This window comes from Mercenaria mercenaria, chromosome 6 (genome assembly GCF_021730395.1).
Source record: "Mercenaria mercenaria strain notata chromosome 6, MADL_Memer_1, whole genome shotgun sequence".
Taxonomy (NCBI): Eukaryota; Metazoa; Mollusca; class Bivalvia; order Venerida; family Veneridae; genus Mercenaria; species Mercenaria mercenaria.
In genome coordinates this window covers 24814708-24837630 of record NC_069366.1, presented here as the reverse complement: position 1 = coordinate 24837630, position 22923 = coordinate 24814708, and the positions used below count along the sequence as shown (strand labels likewise).

At 37.1% G+C, this 22923-nt stretch overlaps 1 protein-coding gene across 2 annotated transcripts in view; it reads left to right on the top strand.

The window, feature by feature from the left end:
• LOC123550620 (uncharacterized) overlaps window positions 1–22923 on the top strand; it is a 41716-nt gene that overhangs the window by 9736 nt on the left and 9057 nt on the right. The window contains exons 1-3 of one of the 2 annotated variants that reach the window (XM_045339051.2): window positions 8725–11183; window positions 11796–12450; window positions 13435–13553. In XM_045339051.2, coding sequence (XP_045194986.2) covers window positions 8908–11183; window positions 11796–12450; window positions 13435–13553 — 3050 coding nt within the window. In that variant the 5' untranslated portion in view covers window positions 8725–8907. Of the gene's footprint in view, window positions 1–5611; window positions 7506–8724; window positions 11184–11795; window positions 12451–13434; window positions 13554–22923 lie in introns of those variants that run through there. The other variant, XM_053545442.1, reaches the window with a different exon arrangement.

Here is a 22923-nt window from a genome sequence, read left to right as displayed (position 1 = left end):
ACACAACTTGTATTACCACGAGATCTTGGTTCCTTTCTTGAACTGGCCAGATTCCATCATGGGTTCCAGAGTTATGGCCCCTTAAAGGTCCAATATTGGCTATTTTGGCTTTTGCAGCCATATAGAGACTTCATTTATGGTTTTATTTAATACAAGCTTCCAAAATATCTTCAACAACAATAAATCTTGGATTCCATGACAAATCAGATCCAGTCGTAGGTTCCAGAGTTATTTTATATCTGATTGTAATCAAAATGGATTTATATCAGTAAGTACTTATAGGACTTATTTGAAATTTCATTATTGTCATTAGTTGGACTGAGCCAATCAGGGTAGATAACTATGGACTGATTTTATGTCAAATTACCTCCCTTTCTTTCAAATTAAACTAATGAAGATACTGATCTGAAATTTCATTTATGTCAACAGATTTATTTGGCAGATCCTTCTTTTGTTCATTTGCAATAAAAAAAAATTTAATTACTTCCCTTTTATGTTACTATAAATAGCTTATTTTTAGTAACTTTTTTATTATTAGCCGTAGGGAAAACCCGAGACCACTTTTCTGTGGTACGACCTGGATGGTACCTCTAATTTTTAGGTGTATTTTGACATACCTGTACCTTGTAAGAATTTTTTTTTCTTTTTGGTTAAATTTCTTCCCTTTGTTGTTCCTGTCCTTTCGACTTAGATATTTTTTCTGAGGACCTTCTTGTCCTCAAGTGCAATGATAACAGGTGAGCGATATAGGGCCATCATGGCCCTCTTGTTTGCATTTCGCATCCATACTTTTTTGCACATGACCCGTGTGACGTCTGACTAAAACACTTACCAAACCCCTCTATGCGGCTGACAATTACGCTGAGAATTCGGTGATAGAAACGAAATTATCACGTCCCTGGACTGGATCTGCATTTTAGACCATACCAAACAATTGGCAAGTACGCGATGAAATAAATAGCGATTTGGCAGCTGAACATAGGAGTTCCGAATCTCTACGTGCATGTACCCCCAACAAGTGATTTTTATGCGTGCATTTGATATTTTGTGCGTGATTCACGTACTGCAGTGCGTGAATGGGCATGCTGAAGCTTATACATGCTGGTTCAGGGGTACATTCTCCTGACCATGTTTTACCACCGCAGCGTAATACTATAAAAAAGTATAAAGAACAATCTATTGTATTGTATTTAGTCAAAGGTATTTTCCTTTTTTGGACTTGAATAACAATGTTTACTTGAGAACTAGTGAGTAGGGCTGGGACGATTTCAAAATTTTGAAACCGATTAATCATTTGTTTGAAATCAAATCGAACCGGTTAATCGGCCGCCGTATTGAAAATGCTGTTTTCTTTCCTGACTACCATATCAAGGTACTTCCAGCAGCTGACTTCATTAGAAACTTAACAACTTTATCGTTTGCAAGCAGTGTGACAATTAATAAGTCATATTTTGGTGTATTTTATTTTAAAGATATCACGACATACAAACTGGACTATAGTCTATATAATTAATATTGATTATGTTCAGCAGGGGCGGCAAATTCAATTGTCCATATTGCCCAGGTTGTCCCAAAGCTTGTACGGACAAGTGAAATTTGACCAGAATTTACTATATAACTACCATACGGACAAGTAAAAAATATCAAATGAAAAAAACTGACAAGCAAGTCAAAATCAGATTTTGCCGCCCCTGTTTAGTTGACATGGTTTATCGGAAATATACTGTGGATCTATGTGCTGGTCAAAGAAATATATAAAGATTAAGTACGACTCGTGATGTTTATTGTTTGAGAGCGATTACCGGTTTTGCAAAATTGAAACCAGTTTCACCTAGTAATCAAATCGGATCCGATTAACGGTGTAATCGTCCCAGTCCTACTAGTGAGTATTGTATTGTATTGGGTGAACTGACTGCCGTTAGTTGTCATAGTGATTAAAAATGGCATTGGAGCTGTGTAACATATTTTATAGATATTTAAGTTATTGTACCCCCCGACAACAAAGTTGTAAGGGGGGGTATACTGGTTTCAGGTTGTCTGTCTGTCCGTCTGTCTGTCCGTAGACGCAATCTTGTGCATCATCTCTCCTTATCCACTTGACAGAATTTAATGAAACTTCACACAAGTGATCAGTACCAACAGTAGTTGTGCATGGGGCATGTTAGGTTCTTTTAGAAAAAAAATTTGCAGAGTTATGGAACTTTGTTTTTTTGTTACTATACTATATACATAGACACAGTCTTGTGCGCACCATCTCTCCTCATCCCCTTGACACAATTTAATGAAACTTCACACAAGTGATCAGTACCAACAGTAGTTGTGCATGGGGCATGTTAGGTTCTTTTAGAAAAAAAATTTGCAGAGTTATGGGACTTTGTTTTTTTTTGTTACTATACTATATACATAGACACAATCTTGTGCGCACCATCTCTCCTCATCCCCGTGACAAAATTTAATGAAACTTCACACAAGTGATCAGTAACAACAGTAGTTGTGCATGGGGCATGTTAGATTATTTCAGAAAAAAAATTTGCAGAGTTATGGGACTTTGTTTTTTTTTGTTACTATACTATATACATAGACACAATCTTGTGCGCACCATCTCTCCTCATCCCCTTGACACAATTTAATGAAACTTCACACAAGTGATCACTAACAACAGTAGTTGTGCATGGGGCATGTTAGGTTCTTTCAGCGACAAAAATTGCAGAGTTATGGGACTTTGTTTCTTGTTAACATACTATGTACATACAGTCTGCATATGCAATCTTGTGCATGCCTAATCTACCAAACCCTTGCACACAATTTAATGAAACTTCACACAAGTGATCAGTACCAACCCTAGTTGTGCATGGTGCATGTTACATTCTTTTAGATAAATATTCTGCATAGTTATGGGACTTTGCTTTTTGTTACTATTCTGTATACATACAGTCTATATACATACAGTCCACATAATTATGCAGTCTTGTGTGCGTCAAATTGCAATGTACTGTGTCAGTGCATGCGGGGGGTACATTCATCACCTTTAGTGATAGCTCTAGTTTAAATATCTTTCAAGAAAGTCCTCTTTACAGTTTATAAATCATATACTTTTTTGTCTCTCGCCTTTTTCAAAGAAAAAAAGGGGGATATAGATATGGACTGCATCCTTCTATCCTTCCTTTTGTCGGTCAGACTTCGTGTCTGGTCCATAACTCTGCCATCCATGAAGGGATTAACTTGGCATAAATGTTTCCCATATCAAGACGACTTGTCATGCGCAAGGCTTAGATTCCTACCTCCAAGGTCAAGGTCACACTTAGAGGTCAAAGGCAGGCCTTTTTTTATGCTGATTTTAGGGCCGAAATTCGGCCCCATTCCCCAATCTAAAAAGTATACTTTTTTCCCCACCTTGGCCAAAAATTCCCCATGCCAAAAAAAAATGAAATTAGTTTTGATTTTCAGTCCTGATTTTAACAACTTTTCAGCAAATATATTCCTCCAAACAATGATTTCGCGACGTAAATATCCCCTCCAAAAGGGACCTGGTACCCTTCCCCAAATTTACAAAAAAAGGGCTGAAAGGTTAACAGGGTCTGTTTTGTGTCCGGTCCATAATTCTGCCATCCATGAAGGGATTTTGAAATAACTTGACATAAATGTTAACCATAATGAGATGACATGCCATGCGCAAGACCCAGGCTACTTGCTCCAAGGTCAAGGTCAAAGGTTAACAGGGTCTGTTTCGTGTCCAGTCCATAACTCTTCCATCCATGAAGGGATTTTGAAATAAATTGGCATGAATGTTCACCATAATGAGTTGTCGTGTCAGGCGGAAGACCCAGACCTCTAGCTCTAAGGTCAAGGTCACACTTAAGAGGTCAAAGGTCAGATACAAGAATGACTTTTTCTGGAGCATTTCTTCTTCATGCATGGAGGGATTTTGATGTAACTTGGCACAATTGTTCATTATCATGAGACAGCGTGTTATGCGCAAGAACCATGTCCCTAATATAGAGTTACTTCCCTTTTTAGCTCGATTATTCAAAGAATAGGTAGAGCAACATTTTATATTAGACTCGCCCATGCGTCAGCATCCGCGTCCTGATTTGGTTAAGGTTTTGTATGGAAGTTGGTATCTCAGTAACCTCTTGTGGGAATTGATTGAAACTTCACACACTTAGTCACTGTGATAAACTGACTTACACTGCACAGGTTCCATAACTCTATTTTGCTTTTTTACAAAGTTATGCCCCATTTTAGACCTAGAAATATTTGGTTAAGGTATTGTATGTAAGCTGGTATCTCAGTATCTACTAATGGGAATGGATTGAAACTTGGTTTGAATGTTCCTTGGATGGTCCTCTACCAAAGTTGTTCAAATGGTTCCGCTTGGTTGCACACAAGGGCCGTCAGAGCTATAAAAAAAAATCTTCAAACGACATCTCCTCCTTAACCGATCATCTGATTTTGAAATAATTTCACACAGTTAATGGTCCTTATGTCACCCTTTACCAAGATTGTTCAAATTATATTGATTTTGTCAAAAAACATGGCTGCAAGAGCTAAAATAGAAAAATCTTCAAACAACATCTCCTAAACCAATGGTCGGATTTTGAAATGATAGCACACAAATGGTCCTTATGTCAGCCTCTACCAAGTTTATTCAAATTATATTGATTCGTCAAAAAATATGGCTGCCAGAGGGCGTGGTAACTTTTCCCTATATGTATATAGTGGAAATTTTAAAAATCTTTTTGTTTGCAACGACTGGCCTGATATTAGAATAATTTTACACAAATGGTCCTTGTTTGACCCTCTATCAAGATTGTTCAAATTATTTTGATTTGTCAAAACACATGGCTTCCAGAGGGTTTGGTCACTTTTCCCTAGATACATGTATGTATATAATGGAAACTAAAAAAAATCTTCTTGTGTGAAACTGTTTGTCTGATTTTAAAATAATTTTACACAAATGGTTCTTCTGTGACCCTCTACCCAGATTGTTCAAATTATTTTGATTAGTTAAAAAATAAAATGGCCACCAGAGGGCGTGGTCACTTTTGCCTACATATATGTAGTGGAAATAGTGAAAATTTTAAAAATCTTTTTTATGTGAAACTGCTGGCCCGATTTTAAAATAATTTTGCACAAATGGTTCTTGTGTGACCCTCTACCTTGATTGTTCAAATTTTTCCAATTCGTCAAAAAACATGGCTGCCAGGGGGTATGGTCACTTTTCTTCTCTGAATCAATAATAGCTAGAGCCTTGATATTTGGCGTGTGATATCAGATTTGTAATGTCTACCATAATTGTTCAAATTATTGCCCTTGGTTCAAAAGTGTGTGTGACATGTATATAATATAGGCTAACATAGAAGAAACCTAATTTTGTACTTGACTACAAACACACTTGAAGCGTTGTACACAGGTGATCGCATTAGGGTCAATGACCCTCTTGTTGTTCATGCCAAGATGCTGTATTGGCATGCAGTATATTTTGTGAGAAAATGTCCTTAAGCGGGGGACATTGGTAACTCTGTTACAAATTCTTGTTGGTCTTGGGTTTTATACCCACATTACACAAGTAGTGGTATCATTTACTCAGTTAAGTTCTTCTTTATTTCAGGGAAGCGAACGTGTGATTGACAGATCAAGAATTAAATGATTTGAATCCAGGAATATCCTTCACAATAAACTTTTGAAAATAAGATTTAAAACAATTGAAATGATAAATCCAAGAATGAGTTGACAAGTGTGATATAATAGCCATCATGGAGGGAGGGGAACAGACGACCATTAGCCCAGAGTTTCTGGAAAATATCCAGTCAGCAGTAAATTCACAGGGTGTTCTAGGTCAAGTCCAGGTGATAGAAACAGAAAATGGACCGGTCACTGTACTGTTTATGGAGGAAGGAGCTGATGCTTCAAACCTTGGTGGTGAGAATATAACACTGTCTGTGGATGATGCTGGTCAGAATATTGGTGGGACTGTGGACGATCCAAATGCAGGAGTTCAGTATCAGTATGTAGAAACAGAGGAAGATTACTCACAGCTGCTTCAAGGAGCTGTTGGAGATACTGTTGTAAGTGTGGCTGATACTGTTAAAGAAGACCTTGCTGCTGTTCAACCTGTGATTGATCTTCCTGCAGCAGATCAAGCAACCACTGAAACATATGAGCAACCAGTGGGTGACACCACAACCGATACATACTATATTACCGATACTGGTGAGATATTGAAAATAGACAGTTCCCTGCTGGGAGAGAATGCTGGAGATGCTACTTTACAGCTTCAGACAGCAGATGGCTCTTTACAAATTCTGAATCAGGTTGGGAATGTGCAGACTAGTCAGGTTGAGACCCAGATGACTTATCCTCAGTCAACGGTAGATAATATTAACATAACTTATGATCAGGGTACTCCATTTGAATACACAGCCACAAAAGTGGACAACCCATTGGTTATTGACACTGCAAGGGTTGAAGAACCGAAAGTACTAAGTTACAAAACAACCAATCGGCAAAGAACAAATATCATGAGACAGCCAGTTTCCAAGTCTCCAGCAAGCATGCAGTCAAAGCAAACAATTACAAGTCAATCTATTAAAAGTCAGACCAGTTTACTGTCTTCTCAATATAAGACTATCAAACAAAGGGACTCAAGTGGTATCACAACTGAAGTGGTATATCCTCCGTCATATCAGAAACAAACTATTGTGTTTCCGAAGGTGCAGAAACAAACTCCATACGCTAATGTCATTAAAACAGGGCAGCAGAGCTACCAGACGAAGCTGAAAACTGCTCCACAACAGATGATAACAACAGTGATGAATCCTCAGTCTTTACTGAAATCAAATGTAAACCAAGGTCTCTCATCAGGTGCTGTTGTAAATAAGCTTAGTGCACCTCAGATTCCAGCAGTAAAAGTAACTACTCCAAGTGTATACACCCAGAAACAAGTGCCAGCAGTGAATAAGTTACCGGCTCAAGTTGTCAGCACCCAAGTACCTGCAGCAACAAAACAGACAGATCTGTTGTCGGTGGCAATGAAACAAGCTGAGGTTCCTGAGCAAGTTTTGTCCTCAGTACCAGCTTTGCATAAAATAGATGCCAAGCCTGTGGCTTTGAAAGACCATACAATGACCACTCACAATATAGAAAGCCCAGGTTCTGAACCAGTTTCTGATAATGTCAGCAAAAAAGTTTCTTCGGTATTAATATCTTCAGAACCTGTTAAAGACATTGGACAAACTTTTATACCCTCAACCACTGAGGTGCAGGTCATGGAAGAACAGACAACCTTGGAGCTGCCAGGGACAGTGTCTCCAACAACAATACAAGAAAAAGAGGATACACCTGAAAATTTTGTCGATTCTCAAATTGATGATGCAGGTGAAAGCAAGATGGAAACTGATGAGCAGCCAGCTGAGGCAGATCAGCCAGTCCTGGATGAGAAGGATGAAGATGATCAGAAAACTAGCAAGACAGAAAAATCGGTGCCTGATACTTCTGATAAACAGGTAGCTATAAGTAAATTTTCCGAAACAGGTGTTAATGATGAACAGAATGGTGAAAATGGGGATGTAAAAATTGTTAAGGTTGTACAATGGGATGAAAATATAGGTTTGGTTGAAGAAAAGGTTAGCTCTTCCTCTGAGCGTATTCTGTTAGGTAGTGAAAATGATGCAAACAAGTTTGGCACTAATGATAACAACAATAAAGAAACTAAAATAGTTAAAAAGAGCAATCAGTCACTTGATAAAAGAAAAGAAGATAGTGAGAAATCAATATTTAAAGAAAGAAATACCAAAGAAAACAGTGTTAAGAAAAAGGTTACAGAGAAAATAGCATTTACTAGGAAAGTGCATAACATACCCATTAAAAGAGTTCTAAAATGTGAAAAATGTCAATTTACAACTGGAAAGAAATCAAAATTGCAACAGCATTTGTTTGAACAACATAACATAGGCTGTCAGATAGACAAATCCAAACCACAACAGCGTTTATTTGGTAAACAAGAAGAACGTCTATCAGACAAATCTGAGTCACAGCCACATTCTTTTAAAAAGCAAGACAGTTGTACACCAGACAAATCAGAATCACAACAGCACTCATTTAAAAAGCAAGAATCAAAGAAAGCAGAATTACAGCTAAAGCTAAGTAAAACACGTACTGTAAAATGCAAAATCTGTAGGGAAGAAGTGCCTTCTACTACTTACAGTAAACATGTAATTGAAATGCATCGGCCAAAAAAGTTTGAATGCGAGAAGTGTAAAGAGGTATTTTGGAGTGATGAAAGCCTTCGTAAACATATAAAAGCATCTGTTTGTGAGTCATTTGACATTAACAGGAAAGAAGCTAGAGCAGCAAAAACATTACAGGTATCGAGTGTATCAAAAGATAAAGTTTTAAAGAACAGTGAACAAACAAGTGTGGAAAAGATTGATGATGATGATGATGAAGATGATGATGACTGTGTAGAAATTATTGAAGTTACGGCAGAATCAGATGACAATTTAGTAGAGATATCAGATTGTGAAACAGCCGAGTCAGACAATGAACATGAAAAACATACAAATGTAAAAATTGCCGAGACGGAAAATCATGACACAACTGAAATTACTGAATGGCCTAGACTTGTTTTAGAAAGGGTAGATTGTGATGAAGTTGTAAGTAGTAAATTACCAAAAAGCTATGAAAAACGTCCCCAAAAATACATGTTCGGTGCAGTTAAATGAAGGTGACATTAAGTCCAGTATCAAAAGTCATTCACGTAACAAATACTTGAGAAGCAGTGATGAAAGATCCTGCATCTTCTGTAAAAAAATATTTTTTGGAAACAATAAACTAAATAAACATCTAAGAAGTGTTCATACTGGTCCATTCAAATGTTATCGATGCAAGACTTTGTTTAGAAAAAAAATGGAATATAAAGAACACCTGAAATCCCACAAAGAAAGAAATTATAAATGCATTCGGTGCGCTCAGTCCTTTCCGAACTGGAGGCAGAAGAACTTCCATATGAGAACCAAGCATATGGAGAAACGGTATTTGTGTGAACTATGCGGTCGTAAAATGGTAATGAAAAATCAGTACTTGGTTCATATGAAACTTCATCGAGGCATTTATCCATTCAGTTGTTCACAGTGTAATTTTGGATTTTTGAAAAAATACATTTTAGAGAAACATAAGAAAAAATGTGGTACAGAAGCAGAAACTAAGTATTTGATTAAGATCCAAAATTACAGGGACAAATCACTGCTCTTTGAAAGGAAGAAGGTCATTGGACATCATAATTGTAGGCTATGTAATAAATCATTTCTGTCAATGAGAGGCCAGACAACCCACAAAAGAATGGTTCATGGTGTAGTTCCAAAAAAGAAAGCACCCAATATAGGCATAGGGTATAGAGAATTAACTGTTTCAAGATTGTCGGAAAGTGAAAAAATGTCTCTTTCTTTTAAAAAAAATAGTTCCTGCTCAGTAAATATTCCAGTTGATGAAAGAGAGGATATAGTAAGCGAAGCTGATGAGAACAGCAGTCTTGTAGATCAAGGTAATGACGAAGAAAGTGTAAATATTAACGAACTGAAAAACGTGTATCAATGTAACTTTTGTAAGCAGTGTTTTCATGATTTTATTGCTGTAATTGTACATGTAGATGTGCATAAAAGCGTTTGTTCAGTCTGTAATCTAAGGCTTCCAAACTATACCGCACTCTGGCGACACCAAATATTCGGACATTCAGACCGTGATGGACAAGGTATGAAGTGTACAAAATGTAATGAAAAATTTAGCAATAAAAATGACTTGCTCGATCATATGAAAGAACATATTGGACCATGGGTTTGTGAAAAGAAAGGGTGTGGAGTTAGATTTTCTGATAAGAAAGATTTGCGCAAGCACAGGCGGACCCATACAACAGGAAACATTGAATGTGTGTGTAAAAGAAGATACAAGACAACAGCTCAGTTGAAGAAACACACTAAAAAGAAAAGAAATAAATGTCTTCCTCTGGAATGGCCGGATGGAGGTATAATTTGTATGAATGAAAATGTTCAAACAGTGCAGACAGTTACAGATATATCTTCAAACTCTGTGGACTCCTTCATAAAGAAAGGCAAAGATATGGTTGTGAAGGGTAAAGGTACCATAAGAGGACCATATGTTTGTAAAAAATGTAAAGCACAATTTGTCTCTCATAGTCGCACAAAAAGACATATTCTTTTAAGACATTGTAAGAACACTAAAGAGAGAACGTACCACTGCAATCTTTGCGATTTTAGAACCCTCAATTCAGGTGTAATGAAAACACATCAGAAAAATCACATGAGTTATTTCAAATGTGATTTCTGCCTCTCTTCATTTGAGGATGAGGGAAATTTGGGAAGACATGTTCAGTATCATTTGAAGGATAAATACCAGTGCTTGCACTGCTCAAAAATATTTGCAAATAGACTTGTCTGTAGAAATCATATACTTACTTATCATGATAAAGGAAAAAAGAAAATAGTTCCGCATGCAGTTGAAGAAAATCTGAAAGAAAGTGGTGTTAGAAATAAACAGTTGGGAAATTATGGTGTTAACAGTTCTTTTGCCGTGGACAAGGGTACTATTATAGTAGTTAATGCACCTATTGAAAATGAACAAGAGCATGTCGAAAACACTTTTGATGGTGTAGACTTCGATAAGAGAAACCTGACAAAAATAGTACAGAAATATATAAACTCCTTCGAAAACAGTGATATAAATGAGGCATATGCATCACGTAGGGAGTCTGATGGAGGTACTGATAATGATGACAATGATAATGAAAACATTGAAGGAATAAATGAAAATGAGAATCATTCTACTGTTGACATTGATCAAACAGTTGAAACAAAACTAGACAAAGCTATTGAAAAAAGACATAAACAAGCGACTGGAGAAGAACTGAAGTCAGGTACTACCAGTGCATCACAAAACACGGAAAGTAAAAATAAAAAAGAAAATGAAGTTGAAAAAGATAGTTTGAGATCTGTTTATCCACAACATACTAGCAGATCCCTTACTGATGGAGAAAATGTTGATCAGGATAATCAGATACTGCTAAATGATCCTTCATTACAACCTTTGGACAGAACTGAGTCAGATCCCCTGGATGAAACAAACCCCCCAAGGACGTCATATGATAACTTGGTGGATCAGATAGGAACAGTGTAAGTCATGAAATTCCTTGATATATTAAACTTTAAACAGTTAAAAAATCTAGCATCTACTATGTACTTGCATTAACATACATGTAGTTAAGATTTTAAAGCTCAAAAATACACAGTTTCATTCTAAAGTTACTACAGTCCAACATTTTTAAATACATTCAAAACTGGTTTGTAAAACATAAGGTTCCAAGTATCAATATTAATTCAGTTTTTAAATCATCTAAAAGTTTTTCCATAAACTCTATAAATGAAAAATGACATCAAGATAACGAGATGAGCATACTTTGATGAAATACTTCAGAAAGCATCTCATACTTGTTTGAAAAAACACTACTGTACATTTATTTAAGTGGAGAATTTGATGTGTAACTTTGTATCTTTCACCTGGTACCAATTTTGTAATCTTATTTTCTTATTCATCCAAAAATACCTTCACAATATCAGAAACTATTTTTATAACACATTTGCTCTGAACTGAAAAGTGGTTGAAGTATCAACTTTGGTCATAAGCTACTAGATACTTGGTAAATACAAATTCATTCAGTAAAATATATAAACAACTTGATGCACACATATGCAATAGGTTAAAATTTGCCATCCATTTGCTTGCAGTCTAACTGAAGACGTTTGGAATACGGCTCAATTTGAAGAAGAACCAAGTTACAGTTTGATGTCAGAAGAAGTGGAACCAGTCTATAAATTTGACAAATACAAAGGTGTCATTCCAGAAGGTCTGGAATTATACATACCACTTGTGGACCCATACAAATGTGGAGGATGCGACATTTTATGTAATGGCGAAATAAATTTCAGGAAACACACACAGACACTACATACGGAAGGATTACGCTGCAAGATATGCAACAAAAGATCGACTACACAGAAAATTCTAGCAGCTCACATGATTGATAAACATCTAGTTGGAATGCCTCTAACCTGCCCTGAATGTAAAACAGTGTTTAAGAAAACAAATACATACTGGAGACATGCGGAAATGCATGTAAAATGCTTTCCGTGTACAGTGTGTGAGCAAGAGTTTAAAAGGAAAATGGACCTGGCTGAGCATGTGAAGTCGCACGTTGAATCTAAAGAGTTCTGTGTTAAATGTGGACAAGTTTTTGATAGTCATGTCCTTCTCAGGGTACATAGCTGGAAAGAACATAGAACTAAAATGAATAAAAGAAGGCCTCCAATTCCTTTCAGCGCTAGGAAAAAGAGAAAAGATAAAGGAAAGAAGTTACAAATGACTGTTGATCTATCAAAAAAGGTGTGTAAATCTAAGAAAATTTGAAGGATTGCATTTGCCATCATCTTGTTTGCATCATTTTCACAAAGTACCGTTAAAAATGGAATACCTGTGATAAAAGACCACACGGAAGATATAATTAGCGGAACAAAAAAAAACGATAAGATAGCACGTGTGAAGCTAGCATTTAAGTGCTGCAGAAAAAGGTTTATGAATGTTGTATTTTGGGGAAATTTTATTAGAAAGAAGGTATGGTAGAGAAAAAATTTTGTCTGTTTTTATTTGCGCACGTTTTGAAGAAAGATGTGTTAAGAGACGGGGCATGTTTTCTTAAGTGGTCTCTTAATACAGGTTTCCAGCCTGCTCATCTATCTCGGTAAGAAGTGCACATTTTATTTCTGATAAATCATGAGATTCCAAGTATAGTACTCCTTTGATGCATATATGTTCTTTTGGGACATGTGAGCTGGCCTGCGGATGGTTGATGGTTCTACCAAGTTGCCTGCTGGGTAGTTCAACCCGGTTGCCCACTATTGATGAAATAATGCACAGAGGAGCACCTTGGGTCTTCCTCCACCATAAAAAGCTGGAAAGTGGCAATATGATCTATAATTGTGTTGATGTGAAATTAAAACCAACAAAAAAAAGTATCTAAAGACATTTTAACATCTGTATCATTTATCATCCATTTATATGTAGTAAGAAAGCTGTCAGTGAGGAAAACAAACATGCTCTTGTTAGAAATCAAGAGATATGATTATGTACCATTGTTTCTTCATATATATCTAAAATACTTCTGAAAATGCTCGAACAAAATGTTAATTAATTCAGTTTGAGAATTTTTCTTGAATCAGTTGTGTCATAGTAATAAATTTCAAAATTAATATTAGCATTTCATGCATGAGAAGCTAAAAGTAAGAAATATGTAAGTGTAAGAATTACTTTCTCAACTAAAAATTTCAATAAACATTTGCACATTCATTACCATAATATGATTTTTCTTAGAATGATGTCACTGCATCCAGGAAGGATGGTGAAGAGGTTGGGAAAATTCCCAAAGAAACTGACATTGGAGAGCAGCTAACAGGGAGTTCACAGACAAGTGGCGAGATGAAAAGTATTGAGTAAGTAAATAATGAATGTCAAGGTCTTATTATCTTCCTGCAAATTGCCGTTTTACTTACCGTAAAAACTTGAATATATGACGCAGTTTTTTTACGATTTTTTTCATTTTCTTAAAGGGATGCGTAATATATACCAAGGTAGAGCTTCAAACATTTTTTTCCAACTTGAAAATATCGGCGAATATCGGACAATTTTGTCAACTGTCATGTGTTTACATTTTGGGCCGTGCTTTTTTAACCTCCTCTTGAAGAGCGTTTTATTGGGCGGGTCTAAAAATATGTACGGAACAGAAGCTCTGATGATATACGGTAAAGTTGATTTTATTTGTGAGTTTAAATTTTTTGTATTTGTAAATGTAGTTAATAAGTATCGTACATATCCAGAGCACCAGATAATGTGTCAGTTAATAATTAGGCAAAAAACAAAATTTCGCGGTTCCGGGTTGTTGGTGTTTGGTCATTAAAATCATTATCTTTCAAGGATGCTCAAATAAATTGCAATTAAAACAGATCGTTTGTTATTTATTTCCAGCAAATTATTACTGATCAATATAGCAGCTCGTACATTGTCAAACAAACACGCTAATTAGCCGCGATTTTCTCGTCCGATGTGCCCATAATTATGATGTTTGTTTGCACGTCTGTTAAAGTGCTAAGGTGTTGACAGCTTGAGAAAGTTCTCAAATACTTTAGAAAGAATTTGTCTGTCAGTTATTGTCACTGTTGTCTGTAACCGATTATGCAGCAATTGTGATTTTCACGGGAAATCGTTTTTACGCATACTGCTAATGGCCGATTTCGACTTTGTAAACAACGTTTTCGACTGATTTTTCGGTGCGTGATATATTCCAATGTAAGCATTTTTCCCAAGATTTGGATACAAGATGGGGGTGCGTCATATACATGCTAGCGTAATATATTCGAGTTTTTACGGTAAGCCTCTGCTAAAAACTGTCGGATCACTTATTTTTTACAGCAAAATATTGTTTTAAGAATGCTGTATAAACACACAGGTATTCAGTGTCTGAAAAAAATAAGTTTACTACATAATTATTCTGCAGGCAATCATTAGTTATACCCCCATAAATGAAGTTTGTGGGGGTGCGGGCATATAGGGGTGAGCTTGTCGGTAGGTTTGTTGGTTTTCATGGTTTCCGGACAATAACTCATGAAAGGCTTGACAGATTTAAATAATTTTTGGTACACAGGTGTAACATAATAAAATACAGGTCGAGTTTGACTGAAGTTAGTAGGTCAAAGGTCAAGGTCACAATAACCTGGAACAGTTAAATGGTTTTGTGGATGATAACATGAGAACTCTTGGGCCTATAATCATGAAAGTTGATAGGGAGGTTGGTCATGACCAGCAGATGATCCCTATTGATTTTGAGGTCAGTAGGTTAAGGTCACAGTGACCCAGAAGAGTTAAACCGTTTCTTGATGTTAACTTGAGAACTCTTGGGCCTAGGATCATGAAATTTAATAGGAAGGTTGATCATGACCAGCAGATGATCCCTATTGATTTTGAGGTCACAGGTCAAGGTCACAGTGACCCAGAACAGTTAAACTGTTTCCGGACAATAACTTCAGAATGCTTGGGCCTAGGATCATGAAACTTGATAGGAAGGTTTATCATGACCAACAGGTGACCCCTATTGATTTTGAGGTCAGTAGGTCGATGGTCAAGGTCACATTGACCCAGAACAGTAGAACTGTCAAATCATTTTTGATACACATGGGTAACATCAAATATAGGACAAGTTTGACTTGGACATTGGCTTACTTCTGTGACTTCTGTCTCTAAGTCTGTCAGCATTTTCGTGACTGGTCTATAATTCTGCCACCCATCAACTGATTTTTATAAGCTTGACTGTATGAAGAAGATAGAGAGCAATCCTACTTGGCCTGGCTTCTGAGTCGCAGTTTGGTTAAATTTTTGGTGCACTTCAAATGACTTGATTCAAACTTAAAATAGTTGTTCCTTATCATAAGAGATATGTGTCAAAAGGCCATAACTCTCGCACCAATATTTCTTGCATCATGCTTATTTTTACCTAGAATTTCAAAGTCTGACCGTTTAGCTCAATAGGGAGACAGTATATCTACAGGTCGGGCTGTCATGTGTTCGTTCCCTGGGCAAGGCTTATGTTCTCGGTGACGATTTGATTAAAGACATTATGTTTGGAATTAGTCATCCTTCACCTGTCATTCTCGGGGAGATCATTTGCAGTTACTTGTGGAGAAAAGTAAATACTGGTAAAGAATCCAGGAAAGGGGCCTCTGCGACAGGATAAGTTAGATTGCTGACTTCAAATCACTTGCTGCTCACCAATGTGTGTGAGCCTCACTCTGGGCATTGAATTATTCGTGTGAGGAAGCCATCCAACTTGCTTAATGGGGAAGGACAGTGATTCCACCCAGGTCCCCACTGTGATGAAACAATGCAGGGGTACCTACCAGTCTTCCTCCACCATTAAAGCTGGAAACTTGCTGACAGTGTAATGGTGCACAAAAGAACAACAGTCCAGGAGCACTGTTTAGGTAAACTGCCTACAGTTACAAAACTGACATGCTGTTGAAAAACTGCTCTAAGCCCAAATGTAAAAAGTAAGAACGAACTTAGAATTTCAGGTTTTAATTTTGATGCACTTCCACTCTGTTACTCAGTTGGTATGATTCCAACTTAAAAGGGTTGTTTTACATCATTAATCACATATTGTAGAAGGGCTGTAAGTATGGCACAAATATTTCATGAAATACACCCCCATTTTACGTAAAATTTCAGAGTAGAAGTTTTGATGCACTTTCACTCTATCTCTTTTAGCTCATCTGATTTTTGGGGGGGGGGGGGGAATGATGAGTTATTGTCATCCCTTGATCGACGTCTGCGTTGCCTGGTTAGGTTTTATGTTTAGGTCAGCTTTTCTCCTAAACTATCAAAGCTATTGCTTTAAAACTTGCAACACTTGTTCACCATCAATAGCTGACTCTGTACAGCAAGATACATAACTCCATCTTTTTGCAAGAATTATGGCCCCTTTTGGACTTGTTTTATGTTTAGGTCAGGGGCCTCCATGGCCGAGTGGTTAAGGTTGCTGACTTCAAATCACTTCTCCCTCATCGATGTGGGTTTGAGCCTCACTCGGGGGCGTTGAATTCTTCATGTGAGGAAGCCATCCAGCTGGCTGACGGAAGGTCGGTGGTTTTACCCAGGTGCCTGCTCGTGATGAAATAATGCACGGAGGGGCACCTGGGGTTTTCCTTCACCATTAAAGCTGGAAAGTCGCCATATGACATATCATGTGTCGGTGCAACGTTAAATATCAGATTTCTTTATTAAGTTTTATGTTAAGATCAGGGGCCTCCATGGCCGGGTGGTTAAGGTCGCTGACTTCAAATCACTTCTCCCTCATCGATGTGGGTTCGAGCCTCACTTGGGGGCGTTGAATTCTTCATGTGAGGAAGCCATCCAGCTGGCTTACGGAAGGTTGGTGGTTCTACCCAGGTGCCTGCTCATGATGAAATAATGCATGGAGGGGCACCTGGGGTTTTCCTTCACCATTAAAGCTGGAAAGTCGCCATATGACATATCATGTGTCGGTGCGACGTTAAATCAAAAAAAAAAATTATGTTTAGATCAACTTTTCTCCTAAACTATCAAAGCTATTGCTTTAAAACTTGCAACACTTGTTCACCATCAAAAGTTGGCTCTGTACAGCAAGAAACATAACTCCATCCTGCTTTTTGCAAGAATTATGGCCCCTTTTGGACTTTTATTTTTATGTCAACTTTTCTGCTTAACAGTCAAAGCTTTTGCTTTAAAACTTGGAGCAAGTGTTCGCCATTAAAAGCTGACTGCACATCAAGTACCATAACTCTGCATTGCTTTTTTGCAAGAATTATGGCCCCTTTTAGACTTACAAAATCATGGGTATGACAATATTTCTATTATACAGAGACAAAAAAATCAGATGAGCATCTGCATCCGCAAGGCGGTGCTCTTGTTACTGATGTATTTGCTTCAAGCTTGAAAGTAGTTGCATCTCATCATCCCCACATCATACAACTCTAGGGCTGTATATCTGACACCAATATTTCAGGAATTACGCCCATTTTAGCTTGCCATGACAAGTTACCAAGAACTAAATGCGATCTCCCTATGTCTTTTTCATATCTTTATCATAATTATGTAGACACCTTAGAAACAATTCTTGGCAAGCTCACCCTGCATCTGTTGCCATGTGTTGTTAGTCATCAAATTTACATTCAGTTTGTTAGAGGTGGAATTTTAAGCCCAATCTTAATGAAACTGGTAAGAATGTGTATGTTAAATTCCAGGTTAACACTCTGAAGCCACAAATTCAACTTGTCTTGATGAAATTTTGTCAGATAGAAATCTAGGTCAGGTTTGAAACGTTTCAGCACTGTAGACGCTACTTTTCTACCTGATCTTAGAAAACTTAAAATATTGATTTAATTAAAGCTAAGTGAGATTTGGGACTGGGGCATCAAGTTTCAAGAACTAGGTCACTAAGGTTAAATTTTTGAAAAGCCTCGGAATAATTGTCTGTTAAATCTAGGTCTATTTGAAAACTGGGTCTTTTGTAACTACAAGTTAAGTCAACAAGTCAAATCATAGGGAAACCTTGTGAAGACTGCCAAAGCCCTATTTTCTACCTGAACTACATGAAACGTCAGAATGTTTTTATCTCACCTGAACAGTGCTTTGATCACGCTGTGTCTATCGCACATCCGTCCGTCCTCAACAGTGTTTAATAGACATCTCCTCCAAAACCACAGAATAGAATTTGATGAAACTTGGCATTGATATTCCTTGGATGGTCCTCTACCAAAGTTATTCAAATGGTTCAGCTTGATTGCACATAGGGGCCGCTAGAGCTAAAAATAGAAAAACTTCAAACGACATCTCCTCCTAAACTGATGGTCTGATTTTAAAATAATTTCACACAAATGGTCTTGAAATATAGTATGTCACCCTCAACCAAAATTGTTTAAATTATACTTAATCATCAAAAAAACATGGCCTCCAGGTGGCATGGTCACTTTTCTCTATATGTATAGAGTGAAAATTTAAAAAATCTTCTTGTGTGAAACTGCTGGCCCGATTTTAAAATGATTTTACACAAATGGTCTTTGTGTGACCCTCTACCAAGATTGATCAAACTTTACCGATTTGTAAAAAAAAAAAAACATGGCTGCCGAGGGCGTGGTTACTTTTCCCTATATGTATATAGTGGAAACATAAAAAATCTTCTTGTATGAAACTGCTGGCCTGATTTTAAAATAATTTTACACAAATGATCCTTGTGTGACCCTCTACCAAGATTATTCAAATTATTTTGATTTGTCCAAAAAACATGGCCGCCAGAGGCTGTCGTCACTTTTCCCTATATGTATATATAACTGGAACTATAAAAATCTTCTTATGTGAAACTGCTGGCCTGATTTTAAAATAATTTTACACAAATGGTTCTTGTTTGACTCTCTATCAAGATTGTTCAAATTATACCGATTCGTCAGAGGGACTGTGGTCACTTTTCCCTTTTTGTATATATAACTGGAACTATAAAAATCTTCTTATGTGAAACTGCTGGCCTGATTTTAGAATAATTTTACGCAAATGGTCCTTGTGTGACCCGCTACCAAGATTGTTAAAAAAATAAGGATTTAAAAAAAAACATGGCCGCCAGGGGGCGTGGTCACTTTTCCCTATATGTATATAGTGGAAATTAAAAAAAAAAAACCTTGTGTGAAACTGCTCACCCGGTTTTAATATAATTTTATGCAAATTTATGATCCTTGTGTGACCCTCTTCCAAGATTGTTTAAATTATTTTGATTTGTCAAAAAACATGGCCACCAGAGGGTGTGGTCATTTTACCCTATATGTATATAGTGTTTTACACAAATGGACCTCAACCTGCCCGCTTAGCTCAGTAGGTAGAGCGTTGGTCTACGGATCGCGGGGTCGCGAGTTCGATCCCCGGGCAAGGCGTTGTTCTCCATGACGATTTAATAAAAGACATTGTGTCTGAAATCATTCTTCTTCCACCTCTGATAATTCATGTGGGGAAGTTGGCAGTTACTTGCGGAGAACAGGTTTGTACTGGTACAGAATCCAGGAACACTGGTTAGGTTGACTGCCCGCCGTTACATGACTGAAATACAGTTGAAAAACGGTGTTAAGCCCAAAACAAACAAACAAATAAATGGAGCTTGTATGACCTCTACAAATATTGTTCAGATTTTTCTGATTATAAAAAAATGTGGCCCCCAGAGAGTGGTCACTTTCCATCAACAATTTCTTTAAACAATATCTTTCAAAACCACATAATGGATTTTGATGAAACTTTACACAGAATTTAATGATCTCTGGGTAGCCCTCTTTCAAAGTTGTTTAGATGGTTCCGATTCATTGAACATGCCTGTCATTTTTGTTAAAAATAGGTTTTCAGCTGTCAGACTTTTCTCTAGGGCTTTGATATTTGGCATGTGATATAAGGGTTTGACTCTCTACCATACTTGTCCAAATTATTGCCCTAAGGTCCAAAAAATGGCCATGACCGTGTGTCTGACATGTACTTTCTATAGGCTTTTATATAAGAAACTTAAAAAATCAATAATAGCCAGAGCCTTAAGTTTATATTTGGCGTGTGATATCGGATTTGTAATTTCTACCATAATTGTTAAAATTATTGCCCTAGGTTTAAAAATGTATGTGACATGTATATAATATAGGCTAACATAAAAGAAACCTAACTCTGTACTTACACACTTGAAGTCTTGTACACAGGTGAGCGCTTTAGTGTCAGTGACCCTCTTGTTATGTCTCCCCACATTGGGGGAGACATATTGTTTTTGCCCCTTCTGTCAGTCCTTTACACTTCACTTCCGATCAGTAACTGGAGAACCATTTGACCTAGAACCTTTGAACTTCCTAGGGTGGCAGGGCTTATGGAGTAGACGACCACTATTGTTTTTTGGCTCACTCCATCAGAGGTCAAGGTCACAGGGGCCTGAACATGGAAAACCATTTCCGATCAATAACTTGAGAACCACTTGACCCAGAATGTTGAAACATTATAGGATGATTGGTCATGCAGAGTTGATGACCCCTATTGATTTTGGGGTCACTCTATTATAGGTCAAGGTCACAGGGGCCTGAACATGGAAAACCATTTCCGATCAATAACTTGAGAACCACTTGACCCAGAATGTGGAACTTTATAGGATAATTGGGACATATAAAGTAGATGACCCCTATTGATTTTGGAGTCACTATTAAAGGTCAAGTTCGCGGGGAAATGAACATGGAAAACCATTTCCAGTCAGTAACTTGAGAACCACTCGACCTAGAATGTTGAAACTTCATAGGATGATTGGACATGCAGAGTAGATGACACCTATTGACTTTGGGGTCGTTCTATTAAAGGTCAAAGTCACAGCAAACAGAACGTGGAAATCCATTTCAATTTGATAAAAGATATTGTGTTTGAAATCATTTGTCCTCCACCTCTTATTTATGTGGGGAAGTTGGCAGTTACTTGCGAAGAAAAGGTTAATACTGGTACAGAATCCAGGAACACTGGTTAGGTTAACTGCCCGCCATTGCATAACTGAAATACTGTTAAAAAACTGCGTTAAACCCAAAACAAACAAACAAATTTAATTTTGCTGACATGAAATGTCATGGTTTTTGAAAAATGTCCTCCTCATGAGGATTTAAATTTATAGTGTTTCACTTTTGTAGGTAAACTGAATAATTGGGTGAGCTTTTAGGATTGTTGGATGTCCATCCATCTGTAAAAAAAAACATTTCCTAGTCCTCTTTATCAGTTTCAACAAAGCTTCACTGGAATGTTCCCTGAGTGGTCTCTATCTGATTCTTTCAAATCTAGGTTGTTACTGCTGAATTCTGGTTACCATGGCAATTTAAAGGAAAAGCTTTAAAACTATTCAGAAACTGCTGGCCAGATTTTGAAATAATTTCAAAATAATTTTCCATTTGTGGCCCTTTGCCAGATTCCTTTAAATCTTTCTGTTAAGTTAAAAGCATGATGTAATGGAGCTATTTCACGCTACTGTGAAATCATTAATATAAGTGGTGGATTAATTTTTATTGGTTGAGTCAATCCACGAAATTTAATCCCAACGAAAAAGTAAAACTTCCATTCATGTTATATTCAAAAGTTGAAATCCATATCACCACGAAATTGCTGTTTTGACCAAACCACGAAATTTCATGCCCACGAAATTAAATGATTTTACAGTATATGGAAAACTTTGAAATTCACATCTGAAACTACTGGCTGGATTTAAGAATAATTCCTTAGAAGTGAGCAGTGGGTGACTAATAAAATACTTCAAATCATTTTGTTTCATTGCAGAACATGGTTGCCTGGTGGAGGGGCTAGTTTTCACTGTATGGCTAAATAGAACCCTTTAAAAATCTTCCACCCAAAAAGTGCTGGCTTGATTTGAAAATAATTTCACTGCAATATTTTTTTAGCTCACCTGTCACAAAGTGACAAGGTGAGCTTTTGTGATCGCGCGGTGTCCGTCGTCCGTCCGTAAACTTTTGCTTGTGACCACTCTAGAGGTCACATTTTTGATTGAATCTTTATGAAAGTTGGTCAGAATGTTCATCTTGATGATATCTAGGTCAAGTTCGAAACTGGGTCACGTGCCTTCAAAAACTAGGTCAGTAGGTCTAAAAATAGAAAAACCTTGTGACCTCTCTAGAGGCCATATATTTCGCAAGATCTTCATGAAAATTGGTCAGAATGTTCACCTTGATGATATCTAGATCAAGTTCGAAACTGGGTCACGTGCCATCAAAAACTAGGTCAGTAGGTCTAAAAATAGAAAAACCTTGTGACCTCTGTAGAGGCCATATATTTCACAAGATCTTCATGAAAATTGGTCAGAACGTTCACCTTGATGATATCTAGGTCAATTTCGAAACTGGGTCACGTGCCATCAAAAACTAGGTCAGTAGGTCAAATAATTGAAAAACCTTGTGACCTCTCTAAAGGCCATATTTTTCATGGGATCTATATGAAAGTTGGTCTGAATGTTCATCTTGATGATATCTAGGTCAAGTTCGAAACTGGGTCACGTGCGGTCAAAAACTAGGTCAGAAGGTCTAAAAATAGAAAAACCTTGTGACCTCTCGAGGCCACATATTTCACAAGATCTTCATGAAAATTGGTCAGAATGTTCACCTTGATGATATCTAGGTCAAGTTCGAAACTGGGTCACGTGCCGTCAAAAACTAGGTCAGTAGGTCAAATAATAGACAAACCTTGTGACCTCTCTAAAGGCCATATTTTTCATGGGATCTGTATGAA